The sequence below is a fragment of the Ascaphus truei genome, chromosome 5, assembly GCF_040206685.1.
Source record: "Ascaphus truei isolate aAscTru1 chromosome 5, aAscTru1.hap1, whole genome shotgun sequence".
Taxonomy (NCBI): Eukaryota; Metazoa; Chordata; class Amphibia; order Anura; family Ascaphidae; genus Ascaphus; species Ascaphus truei.
This window is the reverse complement of record NC_134487.1, coordinates 285,247,963-285,260,888: the sequence shown is the minus strand read 5'-3', so window position 1 is coordinate 285,260,888 and position 12,926 is coordinate 285,247,963. Positions and strand designations below refer to the sequence as shown.

The 12,926-nt window shown below is 47.3% G+C and overlaps 1 protein-coding gene across 2 annotated transcripts in view; it reads right to left on the bottom strand.

Annotated features, from left to right (window-relative positions):
• Window positions 1-2,394: 2,394 nt before the first annotated feature.
• The window catches only part of SLC25A18 (solute carrier family 25 member 18), a 34,174-nt gene continuing 23,642 nt past the window's right edge, over window positions 2,395-12,926 (bottom strand). For both annotated transcript variants that reach the window (XM_075602424.1, XM_075602425.1), the window contains exons 4-10: window positions 11,071-11,126; window positions 9,434-9,524; window positions 7,930-8,048; window positions 6,937-7,078; window positions 5,701-5,855; window positions 4,809-4,884; window positions 2,395-3,893 (exon numbers count right to left, since the gene is read on the bottom strand). In XM_075602424.1, the coding sequence (XP_075458539.1) occupies window positions 3,752-3,893; window positions 4,809-4,884; window positions 5,701-5,855; window positions 6,937-7,078; window positions 7,930-8,048; window positions 9,434-9,524; window positions 11,071-11,126 (781 nt within the window). In that variant the 3' untranslated portion in view covers window positions 2,395-3,751. The remainder of the gene's footprint in view (window positions 3,894-4,808; window positions 4,885-5,700; window positions 5,856-6,936; window positions 7,079-7,929; window positions 8,049-9,433; window positions 9,525-11,070; window positions 11,127-12,926) is intronic.

Here is a 12,926-nt window from a genome sequence, read left to right as displayed (position 1 = left end):
CAGAGGTAAGTCTTATATGAGAAGCCAATGTTGCTCGACAAAGAAAATGACTCACTGTTTGCTGCGTGGGATTGTCAGGTAGCTCGGCGTGCTCCAACCGGGATGGGTAACAGGATACAAAAAGGTGAGGCGGTGAGACTGCCTTGTGGTAAAGATAGCAGACCGGGACTACTCCAATAAATGCAATTGCTTTAATGGCACATAAGGCAACAAAAACTCACTCTAATGCGTTTCGCACGGGTGACCGCGCTTTATCAAAGAGTAAAAGTACTCTTTGATGAAACGCGTTAGTGAGTTTTTGTTGCCTTATGTGCCATTAAAGCAAGTGCATTTATTGGAGTAGTCCTGGTCTGCTATCTTTACCACAAGGCAGTTGCACCGCCTCACCTTTTTGTACCGTAGAAATGGCATGCAAATTATCATGATGTGGGGAACGGTCAAACGATGACATTGCAACTGCAAGTAGGACAATAGGAAGCTGCCACGTCATCTCTTGCGTCTTGACGTGGCTGATTTAAACTGCACAGAGATACCAGCAGCACCTACAGCGGTAAGCATCTCGGCAAGCAGGGAAAGCACAGCGGGTCAGCTCCGGAGACCCCCTGCTTCAAACCTATTAAAAACATTTTTTAAAAACACATACTGGTACTATCGCCTGGAGTGCTCTTTTAAGGGGTACCCCAATTGATTTTTGGAGGCAGCATTATTGTAAACAGCGGCGGATTTCAAAATTTGCCGCCCTTAGGCACTTACCCGTGTCTTTCGCCTCCTTTCTGCCGCCCTCCTGATCCTTTGGAATCCCAGCATTGAATGACGCTGTAGATGTCACCAACGTAACGTGACATGGCGGCGCGTTGCCATGGAAACGTTGGGGACACGTGTGGCGTCACGTTGGGGACGTCCGCAGCGTCATTTGACGCTGAGATTCCAAAGGAGCAGGGGCGAGGCCGAAAGGAGGCGGCCTACACAGGCAAGTACCTTCCCATTGGGTCCGATAGGCCCAAGAAAGCGGCAAAATTATATGGGGGAGCGGAAATTTTGGCCACCCCCACATTTTGCCGCCCTAGGCACGGGCCTAATGGGAAATCTGACACTGATTGCAATCCAGGGGGTCTTCTCTTCAAGTAGTTCTCCAAAGAGGCGAGATCAGAAAACATGGAGGAGCAGAACAGCCACAAGCTTATTGTAAAGTCATTTTAGATACATTTAAAGACTTATTGTATGTTAACATCTTGCTAGCATTTATAACAGCTATAATATAATATATATTTCCATTACCGTAACTTAAAAGTGGGAAAATATACTGGTGCAAAGTATCTCAGACACGTCCAACCTCCTGCAGTCGCCTCCCTTGTGATCAGGTTTACAGCAGCAGATCAGGTTTTTTTTGGGTTTTTTAATAATTGACCTAATTCGGGGTGCCCCATGGAGCTGATCCGTGCACCCCCACCCCCTGGGTTGCCGAGATATGTCTTTTTTTTTTTTGGTGCCAGTCGCGGGGTCAGCAACAGAAAGTTTGCGACGTGACCTCATGATGACATGGCAGCTTTTTATTGGCTGCCGGAGCAGGGTTGATTCAGCGGCCATATTATGTTCCCAGGCAAGAATAGTCTCAGAGGGACCCCCTGATCCAGTTAATATAAAACAACATACTCCCGCCTCAAAACAAAACAAGAAAAGAGCCGCAAAAAACTCTACATTTTTTTTTTTTTTAACATTGAGTTAAACTATTTTGGCTACATTTTATAAATCCGTATAAGTATTTAGCAGCAAAGAGTGACACTCTGCGCTCATTTGCCTGTCATTACCCAGAATCCCTTGCTGCAGTAGAAGCGTTGTTTGATAAGCGATAATGGGGAAAGACAGGGTTGCAGACATGGAAATCCACCACACTTGGTATTTTATTTACTGTACACTGTACGGTGGAACGTTTTTGTCACTTTTTTTTTTTTTTTTTTTTATCCACCATAACTTTATTTAATGTCTAGAAATATTTATACAATGATTTTTTTTTTTTATATTTAAGTAAAAAGTGGAACTATACATTTGTCAGTAAAAGGTAGTAATACTCTGGGATTGTAAATTAAAAAAGTGCTGATACTACTCTCCCCGTGGTACCATTGGTCCCAGATCCCTTTTCTCAAATTCTCCCCCCCTCTCCCCCCCCCTCCCATTGATTGTTTGGATGAAAAAAAAGTAGGACAAGATCCCACTGATCTCAAAGTCTTAAGTGATTATATATATATATATATATATATATATATATATATATGCAGAAAATAGCCGTGTTAGTCCAGTTGCGATGAGTTGCGATGACCTGAAGAAGAGAGGATAACTATCGAAAGCTTGTCCTATGACATAAATTGTTAGTCCAATAAAAAAGGTATCACCTAATACTGAAGAATTCATTTATTCTGTACTATATATATATGTATATATATATATATATATATATATATATATATATATACACATACACATACACATACACATACACATACACATACACATACATTTATATACAGCAGCATCACCATAATGATTGATATGAGATATTCTCACCTCCAACCTTACAACACCTAGGACAGATCATGATGATATTGGAAAGAGATAACCTAATTTGTTTTATAAACTGAGCGATTTCATGTGTTTTGCTAATTCGTGCGTGCGTGCGTGCGTTTTTCTAACAAAACATTGAGGACATTTAATATAAGCTCATTGTCTCGGAACTGATGGGGAGAAGGTTTGTTCCTGAAAGTGTCAAGTTTAAAATGTTATTGGTCCATAGATTTTCTATATACATTATTCCTAAAATCTGTCTTTCCTTAGGACAGGATTTAAAACCATTGACCTAAATTACTGTACTCATTATAAAAACATTGGAGACATCTGTTGTAATTGATGTATATACAAGTATAGATAAAAAACACTATACTTATATATACGTATGGAAGAAAGATGGAACCCATTCTACCCCCTACAAGTATTTGTGTGTGTGCAGATGGACACTAGGTATATTATAGTACATATATACAGTACTGATATAGATCACATTATTGTATATATGGAAAGATATACACATAAAGAGACGTCTTTTGAAAATCACGATTTTCAGACTTTTTACATGTAGTGTGCAAAATTACATGGCAGGCCTCTCCAGCAGAGAGGGGATAGGATAGGCCCATGTTTACTAAACGTTGCTATGCTTTAGCACGCCCTAACACCCATTCAAATGAATGGGGATTAATACATGCTAAAGCTTAGCACTCTTTAGTGAACATGGGCCTAATTAATCCCCCCACTAATTAGGTGGATATAGCTAATATCTAATTTTCTTCAGTGCATTATGGTGATGCAGCTGACTATATAACATACCTGCCAACAGACTCCGTGTCACCTGTGTTGCCGTGATCCAGACCGGTCTTCTGCTCTTATATTATGCCATGGTCATCAGAACCAGGACTGGATCATTATCGCACAGTGACCTGGAGTCTGTGGATAGTACATATTATCTCACATGGAATGCCAACTCCAAGTTCCCCTACTGGATGGAAGGTCATCAATTTTAGGGCTGTAATTTCCAATTTCTGAGAAGGTGATCACTCAACTCCAGAGTCTCTTCCCCCCCACACCTCCTATTCATAACCATCCGGGGGAGAAAAGAGGGGCGGATGATATTTCAGGATGTCGAAGGGAAATCTCACCCCGCTGTTTCTTCTCTAGGGCAGTCTGGCGAGTCCGCCTCTGCCCTTTATTTGAAGTATCCCAGGATATATTCTCCGATGCCAATAAAATACACAACCTGGGCAATGCCAAAGAGAGGGGCGATGACCAGCGCCCTGCAGACAGCCCCCTTCATGAAGGCCGCGGGACCCTCATTTCGCCAAATCTTCCTGCGTGAGCAAATCACAAGGTGAGAGAGGGAGGGGATGATAAAGAGAGCATTACATAGTAGCATTACTGTACATAGTAGCATTACTGTACATAGTAGCATTACATAGTAGCATTACTGTACATAGTAGCATTACATAGTAGCATTACTGTACATAGTAGCATTACATAGTAGCATTACTGTACATAGTAGCATTACTGTACATAGTAGCATTACATAGTAGCATTACTGTACATAGTAGCTTGACACGTATACAGTCCACAGTGTAGGAGATGTGTTACTATAAAGGCGGCAAGCTCCCCTCAAAAAAAGTCAGGGGGCTCTGGTATTAAAACCTGGGGTAGTTGTCCTGTGGGAGACACCCAGAATGTACAGGAATTTAATACGTATAGAGCTTTCCAGTCCCGTTCTTCATCAATAAATCTAATAATTGACCGTATATATTAGGAGAGACAACTGAGGTCTGAAAAGCTCTGTCAAGAATTCTCGCGTTACGCTGTGCAATGCGTTGTAGGCTCAGGTGGCAGTGAAAGGGTTAAGAACACAGCCTCTGGTCACAGGGTCAGCAGTATGCGCGTCTCCCCTTAGGCTGTGGCCAGGCAGGGAGCGAGCGCGCTTGTGCGCGGTGACGTCCCGCGCTCTGCAGGGCCGGGCGATTTATAGCCGCTAGTTGCGTGTGGGGGGTGGGTTGGGGGGCGCGGCCATGACATCACAGAGCTAATTCCCTCTCATTGGCTCGAAACGCTCACGTGACGCGCCAGCGAGCGGCATAATCAAATTTGTTTGCTTCTGCAAGCAGCTAAGCGCCGTGCATGCGCAGGCGCTCGCTCACGCCGGCCACACACATTGCACAGCAATGTGTTTCATCGCGGCCAGCGCGAGCGCCCGCTCAGCGTCACCCTGGACGAGGCCTTACCTGGCACAGTCCAGGATTCCGTTGTACGTGTCTTCTCCAAGTCCCTTCTTCAAGGTCTGGATCCGGGTCTTCAGCACTAGGAAAGAGACCCGAGAATTCGGTCACTCGTCCGCAGAATATTAGTAGGCGCGGAAGTGGCAGCTCGCACCGATTTGGGAAGAGTCAGTCGGACTGAATTGGGAAGAGTCAGTCGGACTGATTCGGGGGAGTCAATCGGACTGATTCGGAGGAGTCAGTCGGACTGATTTGGGGGAGTCAGTTGGACTGATTTGGGAGAGTCAGTCGGACTGATTAGGGAGAGTCAGGCGGACTGATTTGGGGAGTCAGTCGGACTGATTCGGGGGAGTCAGTTGGACTGATTTGGGGGAGTCAGTTGGACTGATTTGGGGGAGTCAGTTGGACTGATTTGGAGGAGTCAGTTGGACTGATTTGGGAGTCAGTCGGACTGATTAGGGAGAGTCAGTCGGACTGATTCGGGGGAGTCAGTCGGACTGATTCGGGGGAGTCAGTCGGACTGATTCGAGGGAGTCAGTCGGACTGATTTGGGGAGTCAGTGTTTTACAGACTGTGATAGAGTTTCTTTCACTGAAGATGGAAAATTCAAATGCCTTTTTTTGGACAAAAGACTCCACATTTTACTGATTTCACCTGGAAATAGATTTCCCTTTAACTGTAAGAAAACAAATATTTAAAAAGGCAGCTCAACTTCGCGGGTCATTACACATTTTTCAAACAGTGTATCGGTGTAATCGGTTCCTCGGAAATATTCAGTCGCACTATGATCTGTGCGACTCATTTCTGTCTCGTGTAAAATTGAATCGTCCCGGGAACATTTTATTTCAGCATATCCAGGATTAGAATAATAAAAACAAGTCCCAGGGACCCCCCTCACCGTCGAGGGGCGTCACGGCCACAGCTGCCACGGACCCCGCTAAGCATCCCGCCAGGAACGAGTGGTAGAACGGAGCCTTCTCGTGGGGGGACTTCTGCCCCAGCTTGTTCACGTTGGCAAAGAGGGGGAAATAGATGACAGAGAACGGGACGTCCCTGGGGAGAGAAGGGGCACGTAAGAGTGGGGGTCATATTAGGGTTGCCAGGTGTCCAGTAAAAAAATGAGAGGTAATACTGGACATGTGTGTGTGTCTGGTATTAGCTCTCTGGATATTGTGACCTGACAGGCTTGGGGGGACCACGTGATTTCCTTGAGCAGGTAGTGAGCACGGCTGTGGCTAGGGAGCTGGGCAGCTTCCTCCATCCTAATTGGCTGCTGCTGTGTAATGCATCCAATCAGGAGGAGGTGTCAGGAGCCTGGGGGTGGGGCCAAGGAGAGGAGGAAACAGCATGGAGCGGTGACCTTTCACCATTGGGTCCAGTATTTTTGGAGAAGCCACCTGGCAACACTATACTCAGTACTGATGTGCAGAAGAAGACTCCACTAATAGTAGGACAATTTGGGCACCTGATCAATACGAGAGCCAGGTCCTGGTTTGTGGGGGTCGCTACTCAATTTTTGTGGCCAGAGAGCTCTGTGTACGGTTATATTGCCCTACAATGCTTTGCAGGCCTCTCTGGCAGAGAAGGGACAACTATTTGGTGCAATCCCTGATAGTTTACACACACAAAAAAAATGTTCATTGCCCTCCTTACACAAATGTAACCATGCTTACAGCAAAAATTCAAATATCTGGGTTTCTTTGGAAATGCTAAAGATTTTTTTTTTATCTATATAGAGTCACAGTTTACGCAGGGCGTTACAAAGTAACAATACATGATAAGATTAAACGTGCATAACTAAAAATGCAAATCAGGGAGGTCAAGGGCATCCGGAGGTCATAGCAGAGGCGCAGAAAACGTCATACAGTGCTTCTTTTAGGAGGTGGATTTGCAGCTGGGATTTGGATGTGGGAAGTGAAGGTGCTGGAGGAATATTGAGTGGAAGAGCGTTCCTTAGGTAGGGAGAGATGAGTGACAAAGGTGTGAGACGGGAGAGGGCGGTAGAGGTAAAAGGGGCAAAGGTGAGACAACTTGGGGTGTGTAAGAGGCCGTTTGAGCTTGTAGAATAATAGGGTATTATTCTTTTTTTGGGGGGGGGGGGCAGATCCTTGTCAGTGAACAGCAAGGTCCTCACCTGAGCAGGGTGGCACCGAGCCCCTTGTACACCCCGGAAATGCCCTTCGTACGGAGGAGCTCTCTGACTATCATCAGAGCGGAGGGGCGCTGGGGGGCGGCCGCCACCGCTGCTGCGTCCCCCGTTACAACCTTCTGCGTGGCTGGAAAGGAGAAGAGGGTTCAGATATCTGCACCCTGCAGTCCCGAAACCAACACATCTTATAATCGCGTTCCACTTAGCAACATGTGTAGGAGTTGCAGTGAAGTGGAAGCACTCGGGCATCGATCTGGGACAGCTGTGGCCCCCGCAGAAATCCTAAAACAAAGTCCTGTCATATCCTGGGTTCAGCATGTCAAAAAATATATATATATATTTTTTTTTCTTTGTTCCTACTGCACTGCAAATCCCTTAAATCCGTCAGCGGGTTCCTAGTCCCATGGAAATATTGATGTCAAAAATAATATTCATGGGACCACCTAAATATGGCCGCCATTGTGAATGTACGAAATGCAGCTGCCCCTTTTGGATAGAGGAAACAGATGCTGCAGTGAGGAGTTCATTTGTTTGAGGAAGGTGATTACACTTGTCAGCTGATTACAAAATGCCATTTTTTTTTTGGGTGAGCTAAGTGTGATTGCCCCTGCAGAGTATTTGGGCCAGGGGTGGCCAACTCTAGTCGTCAAAGGCCACCAACGGGTCAGGTTTTCAAGATATCCCTGCTTCAGCACAGGTGGCTCAATCAGTGGCTCCCTGCATCAGCACAGGTGGCTCAATCAGTGGCTCAGTTAAAGAGCCAGTCGAAGACTGAGACACTGATAGAGCCACCTGTGCTGATGCAGGGATATCCTGAAAACCTGTCCTGTTGGTGGCCCTTGTGGACTGGAGTTGGCCGCTCCTGGATTGGGCCTTGGTTTCAGAACCTCGAGAGTACTGAAAACTAGGGGGCACCACAAAGCATTGAGATGGCAGTACAGAAGGGGGTACCCCTGCCAGTCTGTGCCGCCCCATTACCCAGGCGTCCGGCGTCCTGCAGCTGAATTTTCAGCATCTCCATGGGCGACGTTACCACCACCTGACAGGTCCCCGCTCCGCACCCGGCCAGCATCTCCCGGACCAGCGTCAGCTCCTTCCTGCAACCACAACAGCCCCATCAGCGCCTCCATCAACATAACAAGCAGCGGGACTGTGTCTGCAGTCAAGGGGGGCGCTCCGCTTTTAATCGTCACCCCTGCAAGTGCCACCAGGGATGCCGCGTGATGTATTGCAGCCCGCACTGGTACTGAAGGGGTTAAAATAAAAGAAATGAAGTCTTTTTTTTTTTTTATCCGGAAACAGAAGTGACCCGGAAAGAAAGGCCGTGACATCACCTGGTGGCGTGTACCCGGGACCGCTGCGCACGATGAATTGCTTCGCCGCGGTGCGGTTTGCGTTTCAGATCACGCGAAGGGTTAAAGTGCAACAATTCCAAAACAAGCTTTCGTTGTTTTTTTTTTTATTAACAAAGACGAAGGGGAAAAAGAAACGACTATTATTTGTGTATATTATTTGTGTATATTATTTGTGTATATTATTTGTGTATATTATTTGTGTATATTATTTGTGTATATTATTTGTGTATATTATTTGTGTATATGTCTTTGCATTGCTATAGGGCTAAAGTGACAGAAACCTATGCAAAGGAGCATAGAAGTCGGCTTTAAACCTTCGCGTGCTTGAGTTGTGTAGAAAGCCAGTGCATCAGAAAAAACAAGTCCTGTTTGGCATAATAAACTGCAGTTGGGCTAAACTCCTTCCATGTAAGCATATAGCATAACGAAGCCCTAATAGGGTTAGAGGACTAGTACCTAATGCCAGCAGCACCATAAATAAGTAGTACAGACCAAAGTCCCATTAATCAGAGGAGAAATATAGGGTACAGCGACCCACAAAGTGCACTCACTCAGTTTCTCCTGGAGTATCCAACATCAGAATTTTCATAGGCATAGTGCAATCTCCCAGGCAGGTTGCAGGAACAAGGGGAAAATGAGGCAGTGCACTGCCAAAAGTACCAGAAGGAGGCCCGAAACGCGTTGGTGGACCCCTGCGCCGGCTTAGGGGGGACCCTCTTGTCCACTTTTTTATGTAATAACCGTGAGCCTCCTTCTGGTACTTTTGGCAGTGCACTGCCTCATTTTCCACTTCTTCGCGTGCTTGAAGACCAGCGTCTTCTGAGTGTCATCGGTATTCCGGCGCTCACCCACGTCACGGATTGGTGTAAAGATCACGTGGTTACCGGCAGCACCCTCCCCCCCCCCCCCCAAGCTGGAGGGGGCTGCACTTCTGTTCCGATCGCCCCTCCATTCTATTTCCCTCCCCCACCCCCCACGTACCCTGGCATGTCCCCGGGACCCCCGCTTGATGAGCAGGGTCCCTCATGGGGTGCCAAGGGTTATATAAAGAAATGTGTTAGAAAAAAAACCCATCCTGCTCATTTAGACCTCTGGGTCCTAAGAGCTGGAGGAGACGAGCGACATACCCATCCCGGGACAGCCGGTGCCGGAAGAAATCGTTAGCTGCCAGTTTGATGGCCTTCTCCGGGGTGACGAGCGTCAGGTTGACGGCTGCTCCTGAGGGAGAGGGGGGGGGGGCAGAGACAGGATGGTTAATATTTGTACCACGGGGGTCTTTCTGAAATGCATTAGGCTGAGATTATAGTGTGTGCGATGGCGCTCGCGCAGCGTGAACAGCAGCCCGATTCCCTATGTGGCCACCCGCAGTGTGCGCGACCGCGCTAGCGATGCAGAGCGAACGCGCCAGCGATGCAGAGCGACCGTGCCAGCGATGCAGAGCGACCGCGCCAGTGATGCAGAGCAACCGCGCCAGTGATGCAGAGCGACCGCGCTAGCGATGCAGAGCGACCGCGCCAGCGATGCAGAGCGACCGCGCCAGTGATGCAGAGCGAGCGCGCCAGCGATGCATAGCGACCGCGCCAGCGATGCAGAGCGACCGCGCCAGCGATGCAGAGCGACCGCGCCAGTGATGCAGAGCGACCGCGCCAGCGATGCAGAGCGACCGTGCCAGCGATGCAGAGCGACCGCGCCAGCGATGCAGAGCGACCGCGCCAGTGATGCAGAGCGACCGTGCCAGTGATGCAGAGCGACCGTGCCAGTGATGCAGAGCGACCGCGCCAGTGATGCAGAGCGACCGCGCCAGCGATGCAGAGCGACCGCGCCAGCGATGCAGAGCGACCGCGCCAGCGATGCAGAGCGACCGCGCCAGCGATGCAGAGCGACCGCGCCAGCTGGGGTGCCTGTATTTTCTACAATACAGAATCATTTTGAACATCATTCCTGGTGTGCTGTCTCCTCATTACTGGACACCAATCTGGAAATATCTCCATTATTCTTCCCTATGGGATTAGCATCTGGATTTTTCATTAATACAGGGTGCTGGTTGTTGATTTGCATTATATATATATAATATTTTATATATATATATATATATATATTTGAAGCATTTGATCATTAGCAATGTTTTTGTAGAGAAAAAAAAAAGTGTTGAAAACCCTAAGCAACAAAAAAAAGGAGTTTATATCTAAACGATAAAAAAAATAAAATCAGGTTTAAATAAAGACATGTGATTGCAGAAAGCAGGTTTCCACTTGCAGTAAATATCGCTTCCTCATTCCAAGTCATTTCATAATTACTATATGGAATTGTTTTGTTGGCTGAGAAAATAATTGACATAAACCAGTTTCCCCACAGAAATAGCCCTTATCTCATTGTAAAAAAAATAACGAAAATGTCAGTGTTGCGATTTCTCCCCCCGGGGGAGTCACAGGATCTGCGTATCTTTTAAAGCCATTAACTAAAAAGTTGACGACATGTGTTGTTTTGCGGAATAACAACAGATAAAGAAATCATACGCATTGAAACAATTCGCTAAAGGCCCGTCCGCCAATCTCCGGCTGGCAGGGGAGGGGGGGGGGAGACAGGGTGTGGATTAAAGGTAAACGTGAAGGGACCCCGTGTGATCACGCTACTCTGGTAACACACACGTTTTCCTTGGGTTCGCGCCACGCGCCGTTCTGGAATCTGTGTGCGCGGTCAGACGCGTGTAAAATAATAACATTGCAACACGCTGAAGTCTCGGATCCGCGGCCCCACAACGTACCTCTGTACATCCCAAAAAACCCTTCGGAGCGAACAGTCTTTACGAGGCAGTCGAACCTGAGAAGAGAGGGGGCGAGAGGGTGAGGGGGGCGGACGGAACCCTTCTTAACCCTAAAGCAGGGCTGGCCAACTCCAGACCTCAAGGCCACCAACAGGTCAGGTTTTCATGATATCTCTTCTTCAGCACAGGTGGCTCAAACAGCGGTGGGACTGATTGTGCCACCTGTGCTGAAGCAGGGACTGATTGAGCCATCTATGCTGAAGCTGGGACTGATTGAGCCACCTATGCTGAAGCTGGGACTAATTGAGTAACCTGTGCTGAAGCAGGGATATCCTGGATTTTAGGCAGATGATAGGGCAGGGGTGGGTACCTCCTGTCCTGAAGGTCCACCAACAGGTCAGGTTTTCAGGATATCAGGTGGCTCAATCAGTGGCTGACTTGGACCTCAGTGTTCCCAGGACAGTGGCCTGTTTAATATGTGGCATTGAGTTCGTGGATCCCTCATCCGGGAAAAAAACAAGTATTTTGAAATAATGATTTAAACCTTTAACATTTCCATAGTAAATAAAACCTTTGTTTGTCTGCGCTTGTACGCGTAATTATAACGTTAGTCAGACCGATGAATATACGTTTAGGTTATGCCGGAGTTCAGTGTCCCCGGAGAAAAGATTTCTTTTACGCAGGATACAAATATTTCAACTATCGAATTGTTCTAAAGAAGCAGACTGCACGGAGATGGTTATTTGGACCTGCTACGTTGGATTTTACTCTTAATAAACCAGATTTAGGCCAAAAACCTCACCTAGAAAAACTTAAAAAACCAAATTGATCTAGAGTCCAGCTAAGAAATCACAACCAGGTGGCGTGAGAATGATTGTAAAGTTGCAGTGATTTGGGTTGAGCTGGAAGACATTTCACTGTGGCGGCCATATTTAAGAAACCCTATTACAAATAGTTTACACCAATATCTTTTCAATTGACAGCCGCGGAAGGATTTGGCATAGAAGCGCGTTATTGGGATAAAAAAAGGAAAAAGTAAAGACAGCTTCCACAAGACTTGGCAGTGAGATTGTAAGAGATCAGACAGCAGAGGTGTGGTTACCGCCAGGCCCAGCACGGAGAAGCTGAATGGCTCATTGTCTTGATAACATAACATATTTTGGAACATCTTGGCTGCGGTTGAAAAGAAGAGCAGCGTGATTCACCCCAGGAAGGCGGCAGAGGAGAGAAGCTGCCAGCTTCAGCACTCCACTGAGAGGAACATCCCTCCTCCGGTGTGGGAGCAGTGCAGGAAAAAGGGCGCGGGGTGCGCCGGAGAGCAGCAGCGCCATGTGACCCTTAACAGTGTCAACCCTATTTAAGGTCAGAGAGACAGCAATTCATTACGGGCTCTGGCTTTAAAGGAGCAGGCCCATTTTAACGTTATTATTTTTGAACACAGGTTTGCAGCAGGGGGTCTCCGGTGCCGAACCCCATTAATTTCAGCTCTGCTTCCCCGAGATACAGACCACCAAAGGGGGTGCCGGTGTCTCGGCAAAAGTTTAAAGCTCCCGCGCCACGCGGGCCAATAGTAAGCTGCACCTGATGATGTCGCGGCTTCCTATTGGCCCGCAGGGGTGTGGGAGCTTTGAAACTCCTCTATGTGAACCCCGCTAGCCGAGCGGCTACCGGCGCCTCCTATGGAGGTATCTGGTAAATCAGGGGGTTGCTGGAGCTGAAATGTATGGGGTTCAGCTCCGGACACCCCCTGCTTCAATCCTATGGTAACAAAAATGTGGGTGCTTGGGTCGCCTCTTTAAAGGGTTAAGTTAAATATCCTTGTCATAAAACCAGTTAAAGGGACAGTTCTATTGTCC